This window comes from Pipistrellus kuhlii, unplaced genomic scaffold, assembly GCF_014108245.1.
Source record: "Pipistrellus kuhlii isolate mPipKuh1 unplaced genomic scaffold, mPipKuh1.p scaffold_m20_p_26, whole genome shotgun sequence".
Classification (NCBI taxonomy): Eukaryota; Metazoa; Chordata; class Mammalia; order Chiroptera; family Vespertilionidae; genus Pipistrellus; species Pipistrellus kuhlii.
The window spans coordinates 2180124-2205000 of NW_023425525.1; the positions used below are offsets into that span (position 1 = coordinate 2180124).

General features: G+C 55.2%; 1 protein-coding gene across 1 annotated transcript in view; it reads left to right on the forward strand.

Moving 5' to 3' along the window:
• Positions 1–24877, forward strand: part of DOCK4 (dedicator of cytokinesis 4) — a 170230-nt gene that overhangs the window by 52631 nt on the left and 92722 nt on the right. Inside the window, 2 exon segments of the mRNA XM_036453753.2 lie at positions 22714–22797; positions 24724–24764. Of these exon segments, the coding sequence (XP_036309646.1) occupies positions 22714–22797; positions 24724–24764 (125 nt within the window).

Genomic DNA, 24877 nt, shown 5'->3' on the forward strand with positions numbered 1-24877 from the left:
GATCTCAGAGTCTTAACATCTGAAGGAAGGGCAGCCGAAACCGGTGTTGCTCAGTGGATAGAGCGTTGGCCTGCGGACTGAAAGGTCCCAGGTTCGATTCCGGTCAAGGGCATGTACCTTGGTTGCGGGCACATCCTCAGTAGGGGGTGTGCAAGAGGCAGCTGACCAATGTTTCTAGCTTTCTTTCCCTCTCTCTTCCTCTCTGTAAAAACTCAGTAAAATATATTTAAAAAAAAATAAAGGAAGGGCAAAGACGGGGCTGGCCAAGGGGCTTAGGAGGAAGCAGACAGCGGGCAGAGAGCGGGGGAGGAGGTTACAGAGGGAGGAAGCGCTGTTGGAGGGGAAGGAGGAAGGCAAAGAGAAAAAACAAGATTCGGTTGGAAAGTGAGGTGCTGGAGTTAAAGAATAGCTGGGGAGAGGGCTCTGAGCGATGTCACAACAGCAATAAATACCAAACCCAGCCGAGGGGACTGCTCTGGGGAGCCGGCGTGGGTCACGGCTTTCCGGGGGCAGACCGGTCGCCTTTGTGATGAGCCGTTTTATTGGTGCCATTTGTCTTCGGACATAAAAGCACTCGATGCTAAGCAACCGTGTGTAACAGCCGAGCTCTCCTCTCCTCTCCGGCTCATCCCACGCCTCTGGGGACGGAGCGGTGGCATGAGGGCCGCCGTCCTCGGATCCCGCAGGCGGTGGAGGGACAGGATGGGGCGTTCCTCACGCAGGAGGAGCAGCAGCGGGCCAGAGGGTGTGGCTGGATCCACCCCCGGGGACTGTCTGCCGGCCTAGGGGCCCGTTGGTTCCAGCGGCTGACATGCTTCGGGCGGGTGGGCGGCCCCACTGATTCCGTCTTCAGAAGTGCCTCCGAAGTGGAATCTTCTCACCTGTGCCCGGCCTGTCCTTCCAGGTCACACCCAGACCCAGTGCCTCCGAGGTGCTGACGGGAGAATGGCTTTTCCAAGGACCCTCTCCCGGGCTGGCTTGTTCCCTGGGCTGGAGTCTGAATTTAAAGCTCGGAATTTGGAATAGAAACTGTTCTAATAGAAACACAAGAAACTGTTATCTGTGTTTCCCTAGTCCAGATAGCATTTTGATGATATCTACCTATGTATGTATCTATCATCTATCTGTGTATCTATCTATGTATCTATCATCTATCTATTTATCTATCATATATCTATGTATCAATCTATGTACCTACCATCTAGCTATTTATCTATCATATATCTATCTATGTATCTATCATCTATATATCTATCATCTGTCTATGCATCTATTATCTATCATCTTTATCCATCTATCATCTATCTACCTACCATCAATCATCTCTGGAGATTGCTTTCACTAATTGCAGTGTCTGACCTCCTGTTTGCCTCTGACAGACCTTTGGAGGTCAAACACGTGCTGGGCCTGGGGGATGGGAGTGACGATGGTTGTTCTTGGATTCACTGAACTCCGAGTCCACGGAGGGAGCCAGCTGTGGCAGATGCTTCCACGCGCTTAGATACGGGGATCTTGGGTGTGGAGAGGGGCTCAGGGGAGGGGGGCCATCTCTGTCTTTTTCGTGGGCAGACTTTCCCGACGGGTGGGATGGGGGGGCTGGGCTGAATCCCGAGGAGGCAGCGCTCTTAGGGAGGCGCCGAGGCGAGGATGGCGCCTTCTCGGGCTTGTCCCTGTCCCTGGGCCGCTGCTGGAGAGCGAACGGCTTTCCGTGCTGCTCGGTCTCCTTCTGAGGGAACAGATGGCCTGGGACACGGTGTGGACCTGCATCCAAACCCAGTGCACTTGCCACATCGACCCGGGGGCGGGCCAGGGATCTCAGAGAGCCATCGCCAAGGGACTGACCTTTGGGCAAAAGGAGGTGTCGTTTTTCCTCGGAGACATCAGTTTTAACCGATTCATTTTGTTACTGGTGCCCGCATTACCACGCCCGCGCTGCGTGAAATGCGTCCCGCACTCTGATACTGCTTTGGCACGCTGGGAGGAGGTGAGAGCTGGCACGTGTAGGGTGGCAACACGGCTCCGTCTCATTGCCAGGGTTTATTTTTGTTCACATGTTTCATGGGCTCTAAAAATAAAGGCATGGCTGTGAAATCGGAATCACAGAGAAGGAAGAAGATCAAGTACTAATTGGGAGTCCTTGTTTAGCAAATATTTATCACTGTTTGATTCGTGCAGTGAATCCACGGAAATGAAACCTGTGCGGTGGCGTTTTAAGGGATTTGAAATTTATGCCGTCTCACCTGCAGTCACGCCAGTGGCCATGTACTAATGGCCATCCAGAACATTTACAGGTGTGAGCAAGGGGTCCTTCTGTTTTCTGTATGTCCATCGAGCTGGTTTCTAGCTAATGGCATCTATTGCTTTTATTTCTAATAATTAATCAAAATCTATCTTTATTGTTGATAGTATTACAGATGTCCCCTAGTGACCCCTCCACCCCCTTCCACTCCCCCCACCCCCGGCCCTCCCTGCATCTATGACTTTTCTCTCCTTATAGGCATGTACTGTGGGCTTTGGGTCAGCTTTATAGTTGGTGGATGTGGAAGGCCAGTGTTCCTGGTCAGTGCGTCTGGCGAAGGTCTGTGCCATAATAGAAAACAGTGTCTGTTCACGAATCCGGTCAGTCATCCGTCAGCTTCCACAGGCCACGGCCGTGGCTCCGGGGGGAGCAGGACGGTGGCCTCCCCTGACCTCCGGAGCGGACTCTGCGGTCCGGAGCCGGCACTGCCGGGGACGCGGGCATGTGACACACAGCTGTCAGTTGTGCCTCGGGGAACAGTGCCCGCTCTGTTCCGCTCCGGAGGCTCAGGGTCCCCGGGAGAGGCGGTACGGAGGCTGCTGTCTGCCGACGCGTCTGTAGACTGTTAGGCATTTGAGTCTTTGAAGCTGTACATGGTGGTAGGAAGTGGCAGGAATTTAAATCTCTCCTGCACTTCTTTTTAGGTGTGAAAGTGTTTCTTGGACGATGTAACATCTGGTGTGAATTGATTTGGGTCTGGTATTTATCCTCCTTCAAATTGTGTGATCTACATCTATGTCATCTATCTCTATCTCTATAGCTATACCCATATCACCTATATCTATATCTATCTCTTCGCAGTTAAAGGAAAAAAATATACACACACACACACACACATACACACACACACATATATATATATACTTAAATTATAAACTATGTATAATTTAAATGATAAGCTATATATAGTTTATGATTTATAGGGTAAAAAGATACAACTTACTTTAGCAGTGAATGCTTTGTTTGGGAGATTTTGATGAGAAAAATAAGGATTACCTTTGCATGTTTAGTGCTCATGACCTTCACGTGGGCACTCACATGTGGGCTGTTTCTGCTGGCTGTGCAGGATGGAAATAGGGAGACACGGGGTGGGAGAGGGGTGACCCCCTTGGAGAGCCACACAGTCAGCTGGAAGAACAAAATAAAACCAGTACATGATGCATGAGAGGCAAAAGGATGGCCTGGCCCCAGCTGGTCTGGTTCAATGGATAGTGGCAGCCTGCGGACTGAAGAGTCCCAGGTTCGATTCTGGTCAAAGGTGCGTGCCGGGTTGTGGGCTCGATCCCCAGAGTGGGGCGTGCAGGAGGCAGCCGATCAACAATTCTCTCTCATCATTGATGCTTCTATCCCTCTCTCTCCCTCTCTGTTCTGCTCTGAAGTAAATGAAATATATTTTTAAAAAATGACCTCACAAATTACGCACACACACACATGTGCATGCACGCACACATGGTGTATGTAGTGGTGGCGCTTGCTTCAGAGCCACCTGCTCACACGCGTGCTCTTTCCCGTCTCCATGGGCCCACATCCGTGGAGCTCGCTCAGCCCACCCTCACGGGGCACTGGGCGGCATGTTTGTGTTTCACGGCTTGTTTCTCCGCGTTTCTGGGTTCTGTCCTTCGCTCTCCGGTCCGCGAGCCGCACGCCTGCTGTAGAGATAACGGAGCCGTCCGTGGATGGCGCTCTCCCCGCGGCGGTGAGAAAGCAGGCTTCTGTGAGAGCCTGTGAGTTCTCCAGCCAGAGTCCTGGGGGGGGACCCATCTTTTCTTCATCTCAAACTTTTTTTAGAATCTTTAAGGCAAACTTAACGGCGCTGACTTCCTATTCGATGGGCAGAGGGCGTTCTGTTCCTTAAAAACTGGGATCAAGCATCCCCGCCTTGGGGCTCCGGTCTTGGCGGGGACACGTCCCGGGAGTGAGGGGTTCCCTCTGGAAGGCGGGTTGCGTACCCCCATTTCTTAGTAAAAGAATCCGCGCCCGGCTGGCCAGCAGCTCCGGCAGGAGCGTCTGGAGCAGGACCAGCCCGGCTTCTTGGCGCTCTTGGCCCCCAGGAAGCAGTGGGGGAGGGGGCGTCACCAGTGCCCTCCCGAGCAGCGTGCACACTCACCTGACTGCCTCCCTCTTGTTTCCTTCGCCTGCAGCGTTAGGGCCAGCGTCTCCTGTGAAGCGTGTATGCGGAAGGTGGGGTGCCGACCTGCTGGCACGGGACCCGAACAGCTGAGTTGCCCGGAGAGAATCGCGTAGAGCTGTGGTCGGCAAACTGCGGCTCTCGAGCCACAGGCGGCTCTTTGGTCCCTTGAGTGTGGCTCTTCCACAAAATACCACAGCCTGGGCGAGTCTATTTTGAAGAAGTGGCGTTAGAAGAAGTTTAAGTTTAAAAAATTTTGGTTCTCAAAAGAAATTTCAATCGTCGTCGTCCTATTGATATTTGGCTCTGTGGGCTAATGAGTTTGCCGACCACTGGCATAGAGGGTTGATGAGGACAGAGGTGTGAGGAGGAGGAGGAGGAGGAAGAAGAGGAGGAGGAGGAGGAGGAGGAGGAGGGGAGGCCCTGTGAAAGCATCTGGGACAGACCATGTTATGTTCGTGGTGACCAAGTGACCCTTTCAAGACGCAGTGTCGGCCCTGGCCAGCGGACACGCTGTGCGGAGAGGGTCAGGCTGACCAGACAGCTCTGGGGGCCTCCGGCAATCTGTCTGCGGCCTGGAGGTGGGCAGCCTGGCGGCGGGCAGCCTGGTGGTGGCGGCCGTCTGTCTGCCGTCTGCGGAATGAGGAACTGAGAGCCCGAGTTCCTCTGTTTCCTCCTTTCGCCCGGGGCTCAGCAGGCGCCGTCACCCACTGCGTCGGGCTTTTTCTGGGGGCGATGGTGGCACAGGGGGCGGCCCCCCTTCCGAGTGCTGTGCCCTCTCCTCTCGGGTGCGGCCGCGGGGACGGAGACGGGCCGGTTCTGCCCGGGACCCATGTCCTGGCTGCACACGTGGCCTGGCCCGCCGGGACCGGGAGGGGTGCTGGCAGCTTCCCCCGCAGCCAGATTTGGGAAGTTGCGTCGTTACCACATCCTTATTCCCAGCCCCTGGGGAAGCGCCCAGTTCGATAACCTGGCAGGGCACAGGCCCAGGCTGCGGGCTTGATCCCCGGGAGGGGGCACGCAGGAGGCAGCAAATCAACGATTCTCTCTCACCCCTTTCCCATCCCCTCTCTTTAAAAGATCAATTAAAAAACCCCACATATTAAAAACAAAGAAAACATTAAAAAAATACCTTAAAAGAAGCAAGCCAACCAGGCCTCCCTCAGTGTGTGCACAGGCAGGCTGTTTTTGTGGTGAGCGTGTAGGACGTCACGTGGTGTGTGTGTGTGTGTGTGTGTGTGTGTGTGTGTGTAGAGAGAGAGATTTTGGGAAGTGATTGCTGTACCACGTGTGATTGTAGGAAGTCGTGTGTGTGTGTGTGTGTGTGTGTGTGTGTGGCTTTGGGAAGTGCTTGCTGTACGGCGCCTCCTGCCTGGTGGCTGTTACATAAGGCCTCCTGACAGGTCCTGATGGCGGGCAGGGACAGAGGCCCGGGCTCTGCAGGAGCCGCACCTGGAGGCCCCGCCCTGTGCCCGCACCCGCGCCGGGACGTCCGTGCCCGGGCCTCCTCCCCGTGGGCGCGGAGACGGGCGGTGCCAGGCAGCGTGCGGGCGTGCCCTCTGGCCATCCTGTCTTCGGGGAAGGAGGTGGGAGCTGGGTGCCAGCATTTCCCGCCCTTACTGCCCGCCTGGCAGCCTCTCCAGCCTCCTCTCTGCTCACCCACCGCCGCCTGCCCGCAGGCCGTGCCCTGTTCCCGTGTGCCCGTGCCATTCGTCCCTGCTCCCAGCCCCGGCTCCTCCCCAAACACTGAGGCTGCTGCTCATAAGACACCGCTCCCAGCCCCCAGGGAGGAGCGCTGACTTCGGGAAGAAATGTTCCGCTGGCGGATCGCAGACGGTCTGTCTCCTGTAAGCAAGCCTGGCGGCGGAGGCTGGAGCTGGGGGCACCGCTCCTGAGAGGAACGGCAGAATGTGAGGCCGGGACTCGCTTGTTCGTCCGGAGAACTTAGGTTTCATTAAGCCTCTTCCGACATCTCTTAAGCAGCCGGAGAGATGAAATCGTCGCCGTGCACCGAGAGCCCACGCTCTGAGAAGGCGGTCAGTGAGCGCTCACGTGGGAGGCGATCTGTCGGGACACGCAGCGCAGAGCCGGTTCCTGCGTGGTCAGCCTGTGCCGCGGTGGGTGCTGCACCCGCCCGGCGCCGAGGACACGCAGCGGCCGAGTGTCCCTCGGGCGGCTTCTGGCTCCGGCCGCCGCTCGCGTCTTTCGGGGACGGCGTGGGCGTGGAATAGCTACTCTCCTCCCCGAAGTGTGATGATGGTGGCTTTTATTTCCCAAAGGAGTTAAAATAAAAACACACACCTGTGCGCCCAGGTGGGTTGCGTTTCTTTCTAGCAGGACATGGAGTCGCCCGTGCTGGGAGGGAGGAGATGGAGCCGGAAGGTCACTGCCATGCGGTGAAGGTCCTGCTGTTGGGTTTGGAGCGTCTGACCATGGCAGACAGTAGCTGCTCCTGGACGGCGGGCTGGTGCTCATCGCTCTTTCCGGGCCCCGGCCTTCCCCCCAGGCTGGCTTCCCGGCGGATAAAACCAGACGTCTGACGGCCTCCGCCTGCGCTCGCCTGCACGTCTGCGTTCCGGTTCTCTCGGAGAGAAGGTGCCCCGAGCGCCACCCGGTGTTCTGTGCCGGCGGGGGCGATGCTTGCCCCTGTCGGTCTATAAGAAACCTCTGGAGTCGACGTAGTACTTTTTCCTGAAAAAATAGGATAAAGTTCCTGTACCACGTTTGTTCTTATCTGTGTTTTATACGCAGACAGCCGAGAACACGTCGCGTGGGTCCCAGTTTAATTTCAACGTTAAATGAGAAAAGTGATTTTTAAACCATCGTGAAACCCTGGACACACTGTATCTGACAAGTTCGGGCTTAGGCATAACCGTGAGGGGATCGTCACCCAGCGTCCCGATGAGAAGGCGTGTTTGGGGGAATGGGAGGAAGCCGCCAGGGATTGCGTGCCCAGCCCCGTCCACCATCGCCAGCGCCGGCTGCCTCTGATGGCGGGGCGACCGGGGGAGGTGTGCCAGGGGTCCGAAGCTCCCTCATGTTTTTTTTTTTTTTTTTTAATAACCTATTATATATGAAAACGAGTTCCAGAAATGTAAACAAACGATTTTTGCCCAATCCAGATTTTTTTTATTGACTCGGTCCGTTCCCTTCCGCAGTCAGCTTCCGCGGGTGCTCCCTGTCCTGCGACCAGGAGCCAGGGGGGACGCTGTTTGCCGGGGAGGCACAGGCCTCAAGCTCTCAGCTCACCTCGGGGTCCCGGGAACGGCCCCAGCAGAGCGCGCCCACGTGGCATTCAGCTCCGGCTTCCTTCCACGGACGTCTGACAATACCGTGGGCTTTGGCACGCCCATCGGCACGTCGGATGAGTTTTCCCTCACGGAGACAGTGAAGTATTCTGGGAGAATCCTAGGAGAATACAGAAAAAGGGCCCCTGGGATCCTTGCCCTTGACGGCGTAGCCCTAGGACCTAGCTTAAGAGAGAAGACAGGATAACAGGTGATGACGCCAGGGCGTACGTGATAATGGGATCGGAATGCTAAGCGCTCCAGGAGTTAAAGGAAACCAGGCTAAGAAATCAGTGGTCGCTGCCATTACTTCTCTCTGACGGCAAGAGTTTATTCTGTTATACCACTTACTTCTTTTTTAAAATACAGTTTTATTGACTTCAGAGAGGAAGGGAGAGAGAGATGGAAACGTCAGTGATGAGAGAGAATCATGGACCGGCTGCCTCCTGCACGCCCCCTACTGGGGATGGAGCCCGCCACCTGGGCCTGTGCCCTGACTGGGAATCCAACCGTGACTTCCTGGTTCCTAGGTCGATGCTCAACCACTGAGCCACCCAGGCCGTGCAGGTGCTGATTGATAAAGGCTCTCTGACTGACTCAGAGGGATGTGCAGTGTCTTCCTCGGATTGACTCGGACCTCCTGGGTATAGGGTTTGCGCCTTGCTTATCTGCCACCTCCACGTAGCTAAAACCTAAATCTTCGCCTGACTCACGGCAGGAAAACCTGATCTCACCTGCTGAGGCGACATTTACACATGTGGGTGCAAAAATACTCACCCTGACTGGGCACAGAGCCACGTTTTCCCGGGGAGCTTGCGTGATATTTCAACCACGTTACTTTTCAAAAACAAAACGGGGGGTGCCCCGGGCCCGGGTTTCAGAGGAGGGACTGGGAGCCCAGGCCTGGAGTCCGGGGTCTGGTGCCGGGGCTCGGCGAGGGTTCCGGGGAGGGAAGGGATTGCTGATGGACCCTGTTGTCACGCTGTCTGCCAGCGGGTCATCTGGTCACGGATCGAGCTTCCTCACAGAACGTCTAAAGGGGGATCCATCTCTGGTCTCTGTGGTTCCGGAGGACAGAGATAGGTTCGGGTTGGTGCCTGCGTGGCCAGGGGAGCCGGAAGCGCCTGTGTTCGGGCCTTGAAGAGAGAAGACAAGGGTTTCCGTTCCCAGGAGCCGTGGTGTTGGGTGCAGCCGATTATGCCGCGGGCACCCGTTTCCACGCCCGTTTTCCAGTAAGGGCGCTGGGCAAGGTGCAGGGGAACACCCCTGAGATTGTACACGTGCCCAGAGGAGGGAGCGGGGGAGGAGTCAGCCCCGTCTTCCCAGCTGAGCAGATGAGGGAGGCTCTCACTTCTTGGACGGGGTCGAGGGTCACCTCCGGAGGAGCTTTATTTCGGAGCACCCCATCGGGTCAGCCCCTTCTTCCGAAGCTCGTCCAGCCCTCCGTCCGGCTCCCACCCTGAGGGCCAGGCTGGTGAGGAGGTGAACACGTGGCAGGCAGCTGTGACTAAAAATGCATCCAGAGGTTAGAAAAGATTCAAGATGGCCCGGCCAGTTTGGCTCAGGGGTAGAACATTGACCCAGGAGCCAGGAGGTCACAGTTGGGTTCCCGGTCAGGGCACAGGCCGGAATGGCAGCCTCCATCCCCAGTGGGGGCGTGCAGGAGGCAGCCGATCCACGATTCTCTTGCTTGCTGGGCAGTGCGCCCCCCAGGGGCGGGCAGGGGTTCCACCTGGGCTGTTGAGGCTTGGGGGTGGGGTGGCAGGGAGTGAGCGGGATAGGGTGCCTTTCTTACAGGAGAATCCTCCTGAAGAGTCACACAGGCGCCAGCTCACATGCCTGAGAGGAGCGAGAATGCTCTGCCCGCCGGAGTGTGGTGCCCGAATCCGGGCGTGGCTCCGAGCCTGTCCTTCCCTTGAACCTGATCCGAGGGGCGGGCTGTGAACAGCGCCCCAGGGTCCTGCCGTGGCTGAGCAGGTACTATTATTAGCAGTTTCCTGCCTGCCGGGGTGCCCCAGAGTGATGGCCTGTCAGTGGGAATCGGGCTGCGCTTTTATTAGCTCCAGGCTTTGAAGGGGAGGAGAAGGGAGTCTCCTTACACAGGAGACCTTGGAAAGAAAAATAACTGAGACAAGGAAGCCCTGGGGGCGTTGAACTGGCCTCCGGCTCCTTCCAGTTCAGTGTGGTGGGAAGCGGCTGGAGAAATGGACACACATGGGACGAGTTCTGTTCATGGAATCTAACTCAGGCGGTCTTAGAGATGGGCAGGTCGTGTGGCTCTGGGCCTGAGCTCACAGCCCTGTCCGAGGAGAAGGTTGAGAGGACTCGGGAGAGCTCAGGAATAGCGATGGGGACAGGCCGAGGGGGCGCGTGGTGGGTGCAGGTGGGGTGGCCCCAAGGTTTCCTTTTTTATTGCTGACACTATGACAGATGTTCTCCCCCCACCACCCCCGCCTTTATCCACCTCTTGTGTAGTCATGGAGAGCCCTGGGATGGATGTGGGGACAGATGCTACACCGGTGTGTGGGAAATGGTCTGAGCCGGCATCGGTCTGGGGCTTCGTCAGTGAAACAGCGTGGGCGTGGAAAGGACGTCAGAGAAAGCCAGCTCAGGGATGTGTCCCGAGGGGAAGGGATGTGGAAGGAAAGTTCTTCATCTGCCGATGAACGTTGCTTGTCTTTGTATCACTTCCTTTAAGAGCATCCTGGGGTCTGGCCCGTGTGGCTCAGTGGCTGAGCGTCGGCCTATGAACGAGGAGGTCACGGTTCGATTCCCAGTCAGGGCACAGGCCTAGGTTACAGGCTCCATCCCCTGTGGGGGGCATGCAGGAGGCAGCTGATCCATGATCCTCTCTCATCATTGATGCTTCTATCTCTCCTATCCCTTCCACTCTCTGAAATCATTAAAAACATATTTATTGAAGAAGAAGAAGAAGAAGAAGAAGAAGAAGAAGAAGAAGAAGAAGAAGAGGAGGAGGAGTATTGGGATCTGGTTGTGAAAAGGTAGCTTAAAATAGACAAAACTAGTTGTCTATATATCCACATATGTAAATACTTCTAGATCTAAAATAGACCTGTATGTATCTATCTAGTTAGATCTCTTTTAGGTTTTAATTAAAAATAAGTCTTTTGAGAAATAAACTGGAATAGTCTTAGGAAAATGTAAGAGTCTTTTTTTTTTTGCCTTAAAAAAAATGCCTGAATATTTTTAGTAGCGCAATCACATCATCTCATATAATAACATCCTCTCATTGGAGCCAGCCTCAGATGTTCTTTCCTTCGTGTTCTCAAGCTTTTATTGAAAAAATACTTGCAGCCAGTTGTAAATTAAAATTTTTTAATTTGTAGAAAATGCCATTCTTTTCTCTGATCTTTTCCTGACCTATTAAGAGTTTCTCTAAGACAGATTGCAATCACTCTTAGATATCTTGTTTCCGGAATTGCCACCCAAAGGTGTCCTGCACACACAGTCTTTTCCTAACTCCTTCTTCCCTCTGCGGCCTCTTCTGCTCCACAGAGGAGGTCATTTAAAAGCATCTACCAGTCCCTGCCATTGATAATCCTCCATCTAAAAGGTTTAACTATCTCTGGGGTTAGAGGGCCGGCCCAAGAACCAAAGGGTCACAGGTTTGATCCCCGGTCAAAGGTACATACCTCAGTTTCAGATTCTCCCCTTGACCCTGGTCAGGGCATGTGTGGGAGATACCGTATTTTTCGGACCATAAGACGCTCCGGACCATAAGACGCACCAGTTTTTAGAGAAGGGAAATGAAGAAAAAAAGATTCTGAAACAAATAGTGTCCTAAAATATTTTATGTGCATTAAAACCCAACATCACAGTCATAAACACATGTAATCAACCCTGTAAAGTAAACAGCAGCATTTAGAACCATTTTAGAGCCGGGCAAGCACACAGAGACCACACAGAGCCGGGCAAGTAAAAAAACTTTTTTTTAAAGTATATGTGTAGGCTATATTTGGACCATAAGACGCAGGGACTTTTTCCCCCCACTTCTGGGGGGGAAAAAGTGCGTCTTATGGTCCGAAAAATACGGTAATCAATCAAATTGTCTCTCTCACATCAGTGTTTTTCTCTCAGTCTCTCTCCCCCTGTTCCTCCCTCCCTTCCACTCTGTCTGGAAATCAGTGGAAAAAATGTCCTCAGGTGAGGATTAAAAATAACAATAATAAATAAAAGAATAAAAAGTGTAACGAATAGGTATGAGGAAACTTCACGGCCTTCGGTGATGGTGCCCCTGGGTTTACCCTACATCCTAGGACTCAGTCTGCTGCTCAAACGTCCCACCGACTCCTCTGGGGGATTTTGGCCTCCCACCCTGAAGCTCTGAGGAATTTCCAACTCCCGCATGAAACCTTTTGAGACAACTCCCAGTCGCGCTGATTCTGCTATCCCACCGCCCTCCCTCCTAAACCTTAAAAAAAGGACACCTTCTTTGTTCTTGCTGCACTAATACTTCTCAGCGTGAGCATCGTGCAGTGGAATGCAGTAGTGCATGTCTACCTGATACTCTATTTTTCTCTTTAAAAACTGTGGACACTGGCCTTATTTTCCTCTTAGGATGGTCTGCCTGCGAGGCCATTGCGCAGGGTGTTGTCACAGTTCATGGATCCACCTGTCCAATCCCATCCTCAGAAACGGTCAACTTTGAAATCTGAAGGAAACAAAAGCAGCCCAGGTGTGTTGTCACATTGAGTTTGGATCCTGGGGGGCGTGGCACACTCAGTGTGTCTTGATAGCAGGAGACCTTGGGTCGACTCTGAAGGTGGCGCAGAACCCGAAGTGGCAGTTGCCTCACCGTGAGAGTGGGAGATGCAGAGGCCGCTTGCCCTGAAAGCCAGAGTTCTTCATTTTTAGCGAGTGCCCAGTGGATCCCACCACGTGGCTTCTGCTTAACAGGAGTGTCAATGACTTTTATAGCTATTCATAGCATTGACTACCTTCCCTCTTCTACAGAAACAGATGTTGGATGGTGTGGAAGACCAATCAGTCTTTCCAAAATATTTCTTTCTGGAATGTTACAGAACTCATGTGCATTCAATAGAATGCTAAGCATGTTTCCGGGCAAATAAACACCAAGGATTTTTTTTTATTTTTTATTTGTGTAGTTTGTTTAAAGCCAAGGAATAAAGCCATTGAGTTGTGACCAAGCCAACCTAATAGTTCACTCTTCTTTTGTCTCAGTGGGAGGCCTCCCTTCAAACATTCAAACAAAATCAAGCCCGTCCACAGATGAGCAGTATTTTACAAACTTTTAGGAAAGTCTTCCTTAAATTCTGGGGGGAAATGCCAGATTTGGTATTTTACCTTTTTGGGTGACGGGTGTTTTGAATTCCTGTCAACACTCTCCATCTTCACTCTGAGGTCACCTTGTTTGACCTTTTGGGTCTTGCTCTTAAGGGATGTTAGGACTGATCAGAGGTTAGTCCAGGGCTTCTTTTGACCCATGACTTTGGCAAAACCATTCTCTACCCTATTCCCGTGAGTGGTGAGGTTTTCCACTCCAGTTGTGGAAATGGGCTTGGTGCAGGTTCCCCACATCACTCCTTCCACCCCTTTCGGGTGGCTCTCTCCCAGACCTGTACTTTCATGATGCTCACACAGTCTGCTCGGGGGGGACTCCAACAGGCCTTTGCTGTTCTTGTGTGTAGCTCTCACCTCTATGCTTCCTTGATCTCCAAAGACTCCCAACTCTCTTCTCAACTCTAAGAGGCATGAGTGGTCCTCGGGGCTCCATGCACTGGCCCCTCTTTCCAGGCAGTGAGCAGGGGCAAATGTAGAGCTTTCCCCTCCTGTGTATGCCACATATCCACTGTCTTGCAACCCTTGCTACATACACTGCGTGGCCAGATTATTATGATCTCTGAACGCATAATAATCTGGCCACTCAGTGTATATTCTATATAATAAAAGGCTAACATGCAAATTGTCCCCTCCACCAGGAGTTCGACCAGCAGTTCAACCAACAGGCAGGCCTGCCAACCACCCATGTCCCCTCCCCCTGGCCAGGCTGCCCGGACCCCACCCACGCACAATTTCATGCACCGGGCCTCTAATGTATGTATGTATGTGTACATACACTCATACACTGAGAGGCCAGATTACTATGCGTTCAGAGATCATCATCATCTGGCCTCTCAGTGTATATTTACCGGGTTTTTTGGTTGTTTCAGGCCAGTTCCTCCTATCTCATCTTGGTTGGAAGCATGAGTATCAGGTGTCCGTTTCCCTTGGAGGCTGTTTTTCTTCCTTTCCAATCTGGAGACTCTCTCCTCTTATCTTGGTTTTTTCTTCTTTTTTTCTTTTTTTCTTTTTTCCCTCCTGATCTTTATCCTTTGTTACAAAGTACAATTTCTCTAACTGCATTTTTATTTAACTGTCTGAATTTTCTTCACTGTTTTAAGGGGGCACCAGTGAGATAGACCTTTGGTCATGAATTGATTCTTGACTTGGATTCTTGGTAGAGACCAGCCCCAGACTTGGACAGATGCTAAATGGGCCCCAAAGCCCCCTGTCCACCCCCTCTTCTCCCCCCGCCACCCTCGCAGAGGCGGTGGCTGTGCTCCTTCCAAAGCTGGGTGGATCCAGGCCGCTCGCCCGGGTGTTGGTGGTGATTGTCTCTTATGCCGCCTTGTGCAGATTTTAAGGTGTGATGGGCCAGGGCTGCTTGCTTGCTTTCTTTCTTTCTTTCTTTTTTTTCTTTTCATTTTTTTTAAAACCAGGATTAATCAAAGCTCCAGAATCTAGAAAATAGCAAGTTACAACCCGCAGGGAAACAAGCCCTAATGGTTTTCAGTTGACAGGCTTTTCTGGTTGAGCACAGTTGTTATTCCGCGGGCAGAGCTGCGATTTCCTGCTAAGTGGCAGTTCGTTCCATACGCCGTGAATATCAACTCAGAGGCGACTGTCGACGGGAGCTCGCTTCCTTTCTGTGCTGTGGAGAAGGGACTTCGGTTTTCCTGACTTCACATTGCGAGGCATGCATTTTAATATGGCTGGTCAGAGTGTCTGGCAAATGGCCATGGACATAGAATCTTTCGTTTTTTCCGTGGTCACCTTGGCAGTGACCGGGCCTCAGGGGGGAGGGTGGGGGCGAGTCTGAGGGCTTGGTCATCCAGGATGCTCGCAGGAACACAATGGCCTTCTCTCACTGGCGGGGCGGGCCCAGAACGGTAACTTCTAGAAACTTCCTAACCTGCCACAAAAAGGGGTTCCTGTGTGGCTGGGGGAGATGCCGGGGGGTGTTTGATGAAGATGGCCGAGCAGTGACCATCTCTGAGGGAGGCTCTCACACTGGGGTCTGATGGCTGCAGAGACGGGACCCCGGTCCTCAGCCTGGGAGCCCCTGGTGTCAGGTGGTCATTATGGCTCATTGTTGGCTTGTTCCCTGGTTTTCTAAGTGTTCACCAGGAGCCTGCATTGTGGCAGGTCTGCTTCCGGGCTGTGTTCCTACCCGCGATCAGCTCCCTCCTCTCCCGGAGGGCACAGGAGGTGTTGTTACTGTTCTAATTAACTCCTGCGGGGATCTTGGGAAAGTCTGCCTCTGCTCCAGTGCAGCAGCACGGAGCCTGCCACACGCTGTTTACTGTTCTTAGAAAGAGCAGCGGGGAAATACAGGAGGGGGCGCTGAGCTTTGATTACACGTCTCGGGGAGCCCAGCGTGACCGTGATAATGGGAGCAGCGTTCACAGGCACTGGGCAAGCCACACTTAAGCGCTTCTTCTCTCCTCCCCCGGCCCCCGGTGGTCTGTTGTGTCAGACACTTGGACCTACTGATGCTTGTAACTGGCTGGCAGCAAACTCCGCTCTTTTCACATCATGTTGTTCTTTACGTTGCCGGGCCCTGGGAGGCAGGCTTATCTGCCTTCCCCGTCAGCATTCCTGGGATTCTCCGCCACCTCGTTCCCTCCTTGGGCTCTCTGGGCGCCTTTGTAATAGGGACCTGGATCCTGCCTTCCACATTGTAGGCATTTTAGGCGGCGATGCTTGGTGAGCTCCCCTGGTTCCTCTCCTGGGTGCCTCCGGGGATCAATGCCCCGCTGTGTGGGTCCAAACAAGCTCGCCCCTGTGTGGAGACTCTGCCTCTGTGGCTGGGCGTTGATTTGTGGCCGTTTCTCGAGGGAAGAAGGATGGGATGGAAAACGGTCCGGTTCTCAGAGGGAAGAAGGAGATGGTTGATGGGGGTCTTTTTCAGCAGAAAGGAGGTTTCACCACACAGTTTTGGTGAAGACGCGGGAAGGCCCGTCTCATCGGGCAGGAGGTGGCGTCTGCCTGCCTCGCCGTTGCCCACAGACGATCGGCCGCTCTCACATACGGTCCGTTAGGCGAAGACCTAGCGTTGTATGAAGGTGCATGACCCATGCACTATCACCCCCCCTCCCCCCCGATTTTTTGCTCTCGTTTGTGTCACGTGGCACTCACGGAGTTTTCACTCGGCGCGGGCTGGCTCTCCGGCTCTCTGCCCTGTGGCTGCGCGGGGCGCCCCTCTTCGCTGTCCCTTCGTGCGGGCTCCTGGTTTCGTTACTGAACGTGGAGAGCAAAGGCCGCCTGTGCTGTGGGTTCCCGTTGGTGTCACTGGGACAGGAAGACCTTTCTGTTTAGGCACCTGGTCAGCGAGGAGGTAAGACCCCGGTCTGGAACCCGGAAGGAACCCTAACCTGGATCGCTGGGCCCGCTGGGGGTTTCCACGGCGTCACGGACGGCTGTTGCACGCTGATGTCACTGCGTGTTCTCTGGGCAGCGTTCCGATCCCACGTTACCTTGGCTCCGCGTACACACACACACACACACACACACACACACACACGGGAGATTCCTTTTCCCAGGGAGCGGGCTGCGTACAAGGTGGCTTGAGAGCGCGCCCGAGTCGCTTGCATTTCATTCATGAGGACGGCGGCATGAATGAGGGAGCACGGTGCCCGCACCTGGTAAATCGGGGGGTCGGGGGTCGGTGCTTGCTTGGTGCCAGGCAGAGGAAGGGCCGTGTCCTAGCGGGAACCTGTCTTCCCCTCCGGGCGGCTGTTAATTCACTCAAACCAAGCGTTAGCCATGCGAGGGGGGCCCGGAGCCCGGGCGTTGATTTCTCTGGGAAAGCTGGACGTGACGTTTATTGTGGGACTCCTCATTCTCAGCGTGGGCAGGGACTGCCGTTGGTTAGTCTCACTCTGCGCAGTGAGGTGGGAGGCACGGAGGGCCCGTCTCGCCCTCGGGCCTCATCGAGGTGGCCCCGGGCCAGCCTCCAGCCCTGGGAGAGCGAGCGCTGCCTCCCCATCCGTCTTCCCGGGGTCTGTCCAGAGATGTGATGTGTCCGAGCCGGCGGTCTCATCGCAGTCACTCAGGGAAGCAAAGGGTATCACACGTGTGTGGGTTTCTGAGGCCCCGGGCCCCAGGAGACAGAAAACCCGGCGAGCCGTATGCCAGCTCTCATCCGCGCCACCAGGAACTGCTCTCCGTGGAACCCGGAATGCAGGAGCGTGGCTGTGGGAAGCCACGTCTGTCACCCCGGCCTCGCCCAGCGCTGCTCCCTCCAGCGTCCAGTCGGCTCAGAAGCCCCGGGAAAAGATGACCCATCAGCATGCCCACTCATTAATTCTGCAGAGCACTCTATCGCTACCCACAGCTTCCTTCTGTCCATTTAAACGGCTTCCAGTCCCCACTAAGCAGCAGACACATGCTTTATGACTTTCTAAAACACGAGAGAGAAACAGTGGCTGACAGGTTGCCCCCCTCTCCCCCTGCATGGGCGCTGATTGGGGGGTGGGGGCGCATGGAGATCAAACCTGCAACCCAGCTTCTTGCCCTGGATCGGGAAGCGAACCCTTGGCCCTTCGGTGCACAGGCCGCACGCTAACCACTGAGCACCGGCCGGGGCCGTCGCAGCATGCACTCGGGGTTTGCCGGTTAAGGGAGGCAGCCTCAGTCATGTGGCTGGAGGAGGTGTAGGACCTCGATGGGTTTCTCTGTCGGAGTAGGTATTTCTGTGCACCCTCTTCTTGAATACCTCACCGTCCCATCAGGATAACAAAACAGCAACTTTCCCTCCAAAACGACGGGCACATCGCCACCCATCACACGCTCCCGGCCGCCCGGCGTGGTAAGCCGGCGGCGACCTGCTTACGGGCCTCCGGGGAGAGGAGAGTTCCCGGTGAGGTTTGTGAGGCCGCGGGCGTGGATCTGCCCTCGGACTTGCGATTCCCGCCTCGTTCCGGGCGGGTGGCGGTTGGCGGGTGGCCGGTGGCGGGTGGCGGGGGGCGGTTGGCGGGTGGCCGGTGGCGGGGGGCGGGGGGCGGAGGGCGGGTGGCGGGTGGCGGGTGGCTGGTGGGTGGTGGGCGACGGGGGGCCAGCAGCCCGGCCTGCACGCCGCCTGTTGGTGTGGGTGAGCAGGCTGTTTGTGTGGTTCTCAGGAGCGATGGCGTTTGATTATTTGACTTTGGAACGCGCTCTGCATGCATCCGCGGGTGCTGTAGCCGGAGACCTTTTAATCCTGTGCTCACCTCACTTCAGTTCTTCCCCCTCCCCCCCCCTGGATATTTTATTTTTTAAATTTTATTTTATTATATATTTTTTAATTTCTTTATTGATTATGGTGTCACATAATTGTCCTCATCCCACCATTCCCATCCCAAACCCCTCCCCACGTATGCCCCCACCCCCCTGTTGTCCGTGACCTCTGGTTAGGCTCATATCTGCTGCCTTTGGTTGATCTCTCCCCTTTGCTCCCACCCTCCCCTGCCTTCCCTCTGAGGCCTGACAGTCTGATCGCTGCGGCTCTGTCTTCATTCCTTGTGATTAGCATTTCCCTTCCCCGTCTCCTTCCTGAGGTTCGTCGATTAGTGTGGAGTGAGGCCGGACACTGTCCCGCAGGATGCGATTCCTTTGAAGAGGCGACGGGGAGGCCACACCGCAAGGCTCTTCCGGAGGGAGGGGTCCGCCAGGCACAGCTCAGGGAGGGGAGCGTGGGCCTCCGGGCAGAGGCTCTGTCGGACTGGAGGTCACAAAGCAGAACACACAACAGGGAGTTACAGACACCGGGCCGGGCCTCCTTCCTGAGAGTTTGTAGGAAGACGTAGCAACTCTTTAGCAGAATAAAGCGTGTCTGAGCGCTCACTCCAGCCCGCTCCCTGGTGCTGCCCTGTGTTCCCCTTCGGGGCAGGTGCCTCCTTCCGAACTCACTGCTCCGCCCCAATGCGAGGCCCTCCCTGGACGGGCGTCCCTCCTGCCCCCTGCACAGCCGGCCCCCCGTCCTCTGAGCTGGCCGCTGGGACTCTGAAGTCAGCGTGGCATGGCATGGCATGGCATCTGGGAGCAGTGGTGTGTGTGTGTGTGTGTGTGTGTGTGTGTGATTGGTTTCAGGGAGGAAGGGAGAGGGAGAGACATCAATGAGGAGAGAGAATCGTGGATCAGCTGCCTCCCGCACACTCCTACTGGGGATGGAGCCTGTAACTCGGGCCTGTCCCCCGATCAGGGATTGAACTGTGACCTCCTGGTTCATAGGTCGACACTCACCCACCAAACCACACTGGCCAGGAGGTAGCCACGTTCTTGACGCCAATACAGTTCTTCCCGCAGATGCATGACGGTTCAGATTATCCAGACAGAGGGGCGTGCCCCGTCCTGCCCTGCTCTCGGCTGCCTCCACTGACCTCTGGCGGGGACAGACAGACCTGGGGGGCAGGGTGTTGGGGGAGCAGGGGTCAGGAGTTCAGACCCAGCTTTCCTGGTTGCCGTTTCTACTGGACGTGGTTGCTGATGCAGGCCCTCCCAGAGTACCTGTGAACCAGAGATCATGGTTCGATTCCCGGTCAGGACACATGCCCAGGTTGGAGGCTCGATACCCATTAGGAGGTGTGCATGATTCTCTCTCATCACTGATATTTCTCTCTCTCTCTCCCTTCCTCTCTGAAATCAATGAAAACGTAAAAGTAATTTCTAAAATCGTCGTTACTAATTAAAGAAGCAGCAGTCGTGTCTTCTCACGCTCACGCTGGCCGTAGGGTGGCTGGCAGGGCGGCTCAGCAGTTCCCGCCCTCAGCTCTGCTTTTGGGGTCACATTGAATGCCTTACGCCTTCCACTTACATCTTATACGGGGAGGTTATTTTGGGGAGTTGGAGATTCTCTCCCCAAAATAAAGCTTTCTGAGCTGCCTGAACTCGCTGTCTTTCTAATCTGGTCTCCCCCCCTCCCCGCCCCCCGGGCATGGTTCCTCCCTCCCGGTTGACGGAATCTGGGGAATGCCAGCGGCACCGGCACCGCTTTGTGAGTAAGCCCACAGGCACCCACGTGGTCGGATGGCATTCCTGGACAGACTGAGTCACCGCCGTGACGCCCGGAAAAATAAAAACAAGTGCACCATCTCATTCACACCAACAGCAGCAGGGGCTGGCCTGACCCTGATTACCATCTCGTGAGACCGAGCGGCTGGTTTGGGCAGAGCGGCCGTCTGTGTTGGACGGTATTTTGGAAAATGTATCTGATTTGTTTGGCAAGCTCCATTGTGCAAGAGGGGAGAGGGTAAATATTTACAGAGATCTGTAACCCTTGTCAAGCACAGCCATGTTGAATCTTGCATTAAAAAATGAGGTGTGTGGGGTGGGGGTAGCGTTTTAACAGTGCAGCAATGTGCCAACCGGAAACCAGGTGCCTGTGACGGCGGGCAGCACCGGGGAGTGGCGTTTGCCGGGAGCCACAGCCAGGGGGCAGCCCAGGAAGCACCCGCTTCCTTCCTTCATGAAAGGGAAGTGGGGGCACAGGGGGCGCGGTCCCCAGGGGACCTGGTGCCCTGAGGAACCCCGATGGAGGGTTAGAAGTTTACCATCATGGACACGTGCGGAGTCAGTCATGCGTGTTTTCACCGGCTGCTTGAGCTTTGTCTCAACTTGCTGCTAACATCCCCGAGATAACCTGGCAGCTTTTCCTTCCTGAATGTCTTCTACTTTAGAAACGGCCCCTGCAGGGAAGCAGGGAGCCTCCGGAGAGAATTTAGGAAGTGGGGGTGAAGGGGTAGACGGATTTCTTACAGCGTGAGAGCCAGGCTTACAGACACCCTGGGCTGGTCACGATGGGATTATTGCCCCGAGGCCCTGCCCGGCCCCCCACTGGGCAGAGCCTGAGGCCTGGATGGGCTGCTACCCGGCCCCACTGTCTGCCCGGAGGTTGGGGCAGGAGTGAGGTGGAAAGGCGAGCCTCACGCGAGCAAGATGTACCCCCGATTAGACCGTGTGTGCAAGGGGCACTGAGCAGATGGTCCAGGCGGGTGCGGTGTGGGGGCCTCCAGGGGCCTGCGTTTCCCAGAGACCTGGGCGAGCAGCACGGTGTTCGGAAGGCGATGGCATCTGTCCACACCCGCCAGTGTCTCCCCCTCTGCCCCTGCACGTCCCCGGTCCCGGGTGCCCCGCCCGTCCTCCACTTGCCCATGAAGGTATGATTTCAGCCGCTTCATTGAGTAAGGGGGCTCTTCAGGGGCCGCGTGAGGACCCAGCCTTCGGTTCTAAGTTACCGTGTTGATGAGATGTCGAAATCGTCACCCCCTCTAAGAGGGGCCTGGCAGTTCCGGGGAGTCATCTGCGAAGTGTGTGCAGGTCTGGCACATCGGTGCTAGGTCGTGTCTGGTGGTAGGCCCACCAGGACACTGTGAACTGTGCTTGTGCCACGTGACGTGGTTACTGCGTGGTCATTTCCACCGTCACGTGGGATCCGGGTCGTGGTTTCTGCCCCCCGTTTTGGTGGCTGCGGTGGATTTTGTTTACAGATCACCGGGGGCCTCAAACTCACCTACAAGCCCGTCGCCTGGGCACGCTGGTGTCTACAAGCCCGTCGCCTGGGCACGGGGCTGCCACCTCAGCCCACAGCAGGGCCGTCCTTCCCGGGGGACGGGGGGGGGGTGTGGTGTCTGAGTCTCCCCGTTCCAGACAGGACGCCCCGTCACTTCCACATGCTGGTCTTGTCAGAGCTGCGCTGACAGCAGGTCCTGTCCTTTCCTCCCGCTGTGCGTGGAGTGGGTCTCAGCGCCCAGGGTGTGTCTGTGTGGTGCGGTCTGTCTGTCCTGGGCTGGGGTGCGGTTTGGTTATTCCTCCCACGTCGTCTCCTTTCTGAGCGGAGCGCTGGTGTCCTCGGAGAGTCACTGTGCGCATCTCACTGAAACTCCCCGAGCCACCGGGGCTGGACTGAGCACACTCACCTTCTCTGCCTGCGGAAGGTCCAGAACCCGTCATTCATCACCAGCTGCCCCTCACCCACCCGTTCCCAATGCGGTGCCGTCCGGTGTGAGGGGCCGGGACGGTGCCGGTCCAGGGGTGAGGGGCCGGGACGGTGCCGGTCCAGGGGTGAGGGGCTGGGATGGTGCTGGTCCAGGGGTGAGGGGCCGGGACGGGGCCGGTCCAGGGGTGAGGGGCTGGGACGGTGCCGGTCCAGGTGTGAGGGGCTGGGATGGTGCTGGTCCAGAAGTGAGGGGCTGGGATGTGGGCCTTGGCGTGGTGGTCCTGTTTAGTCCTGGAGAGGGCTCCATTCATTACCAACAAAGGTCCCCCTTGGTCACTCCACGGAGACTGTGGCGTGGTCCTGGGGCCACAGTGGCCACAGGGCCTGCTCTTGAGGAGCTCACAGCCCGAGGACAAGGCCTCTCCTCCCACCACTGTGTTTAACCACAAGTAAGACGTGCATCCCTCACTTACCACGGATCCTCTCTTTACTGAGTCCCCGTGGGGCAGGCCCCGGACGGGGAGGGAGCGTCGTGGTGGACACGCGGGGCGCCGTCCTTCAGTAATTCCACACCCTGACTCTCATCTGATCCGATGGAGAGGTTGGCAAAGTGTATAAACTTAAAGACCAGCTCCTCAGAGCTTCGTGACATAGAACGAGACCTCGCCACACAGGGCACGCCCTGCCCACAGCCAGGCCCTCTGCTCAGGCACGCTTAGCGGGGGGCAGTGTGGCTCCCGACCTGCCTGCGATGACCTTCCTCTCTGCACCCCATTTCTTGCAGTAATTGCCAGCTTTCGAGGCACCGTCCCATTCGGCCTGTCGCTGGAGATCGGAGACACGGTTCAGATCCTGGAGAAGTGCGATGGTAAGTGGGCCCTCTCCCCACCGCTCATGAAGTCCATACCCCGTCCACCCCTCTGTCCTCTGGGTTTCCCCAGGAGGCACCATGAACCATCTGACGAGACTTGCTTCTTGCATTCAGCATTTGGCAGATGAGAAATCATAATGATGATTTTGTGTGTATGTGTTTTAATTTTATTGATTTTTTTTACAGTGAGGAAGGGAGAAGGATAGAGAGTTAGAAACGTCGATCAGCTGCCTCCTGCACACCCTCTACTGGGGATGTGCCCGCAACCAAGGTACATGCCTTTGGCCAGAATCAAACCTGAGACCTTTCAGTCCGCAGGCAGATACTCTATCCACTGAGCCAACATGGCCAGGGCATCGTTTGGCATATTTTAGCTGATGTTATTTCTCCCTAATGTTATTTCCTTATACCCCCCGATGCCCAAAGAGAAAGCAGCTGAGACTCCTGTGTAGGTCCCATTGGCCCCTCAAAGGCTGCCTTAGACTCTTGAGGGGCGAGTGGGTTCCCCAGGACAGAAATCCTTCCCCCGTGGGGGTGACCAGGGCCTGGGAGAGGGCGCCTCCAGGGGAATTCTATCCTCCAGCTGCAAGCGTGCCCCCCTCCAGCCCTCCAAATTTAGACTACAGTTACTTGATACATTTGAAATGCTAGTGGAACATATTACATGAATTTACATGATGATGATTAACTCACGCAGCAGGTAACATTAAGTCAGGATACCCAGTACGTTCTCAAGTCTTTCCCTTCCTATTGTGCAAAGCACCCTTCAACTTTAGTCCTTGAAAAGACCCCGGATGAAGGGACTGGCTGTTGTTATTATAATAGAAAGAACACATTTTAAAGTCCCATCAGTTTATCCCAAAACATTCATTTTCCTCCAAGCCTGTTGTCCTTATTAGGAATCTACAATATGATGGCATTCTGTCATTGGAGGGTTCATTACTGGTTCAATTGTGCTCCCCCAAACCGCTGTCCCATTTAGCTGGGGCCCGGCATTGGGTGGGGGTGATGCGTGGACATTGACGCTTTCCACCGTGATCCACACCTTGAAAGAGGTCATGCTTTCTGCGTCATTGCCAGACGCGTTTTGTCTGTTTCTACTTCTGATGCAGGTCAACGTAAAGTTTGACAAAAAAACTTACGAGGAGCAAATATATTTAAACACAAAGCTCAAGTATTTCATTTTGGAAATTCAGTTAATCACAAAAGTTCTGCTCAGTAGGAACACTGGTTGCATGGTCAAATAATTTCCTGCCGGTAAACGAAGTGGTTTGTATCCTTGAAACTACTGTATTGATAGAGGCCTGTGTATTAGCCATACATATTAGCCACATATATAACCTTACTCGTTTTATATAACGAAGGTGTGTACCCTTTAAGGGGAACGGTCAGCGTGTGGCGGGCTAGGGCAGGCCGTCTGCGGAATGGGAGTGACGGTGAGCGCGGAGGCTGGACGCTGAGCTGGTGAAGGGGTGATGGCGCATCCTCTTGGTGGGTGATACCTGGCCTCACGCTTGCTGTTCTCCCAGTTCTTGCTGTGTTGTGTCAGGCACAGCACGGAGGAGAGACGGTGCTGTCCCTTACGGAAGTGTCTCCACTGCCCTGGCCCCACACACACTGACGGCAGGTCACTGGCTGGACTCCTGGTCTGGGCTCGCCCATCTGGTGCTGCAAGACGGACCTGCCCCGGCCCACGCCTGAGGCCGTGCCAGCTCGCCCCGTGCTGTGGCTGAGCGCTGCTCCCCGAGGCCCCTCGGGGGCCGTGCTGCCGGGCGGGGAGAATTTGGAAATCTGTTCATTCTTGTGCAGATCCTTGATTCCCGGAGACAGCAAACAGCAGATTGACTTGTAATCATTGCTTTAAAAAAAATAAAGAATACCCCAGCGGTTTATTTAAAAGTGACTCTGCTTATTTCTCCACAGGCTGGTACAGAGGATTTGCCTTAAAAAACCCCAATATCAAGGTAAAAAAACTGTTACTTCTCACCACAATTATGGGATCTGAAAAACCGGTTATTTTATTTCATTTCGTTATCCGGTGGGAATTGCAGTTGGGGCTCCGCGTTGAGATGCCACG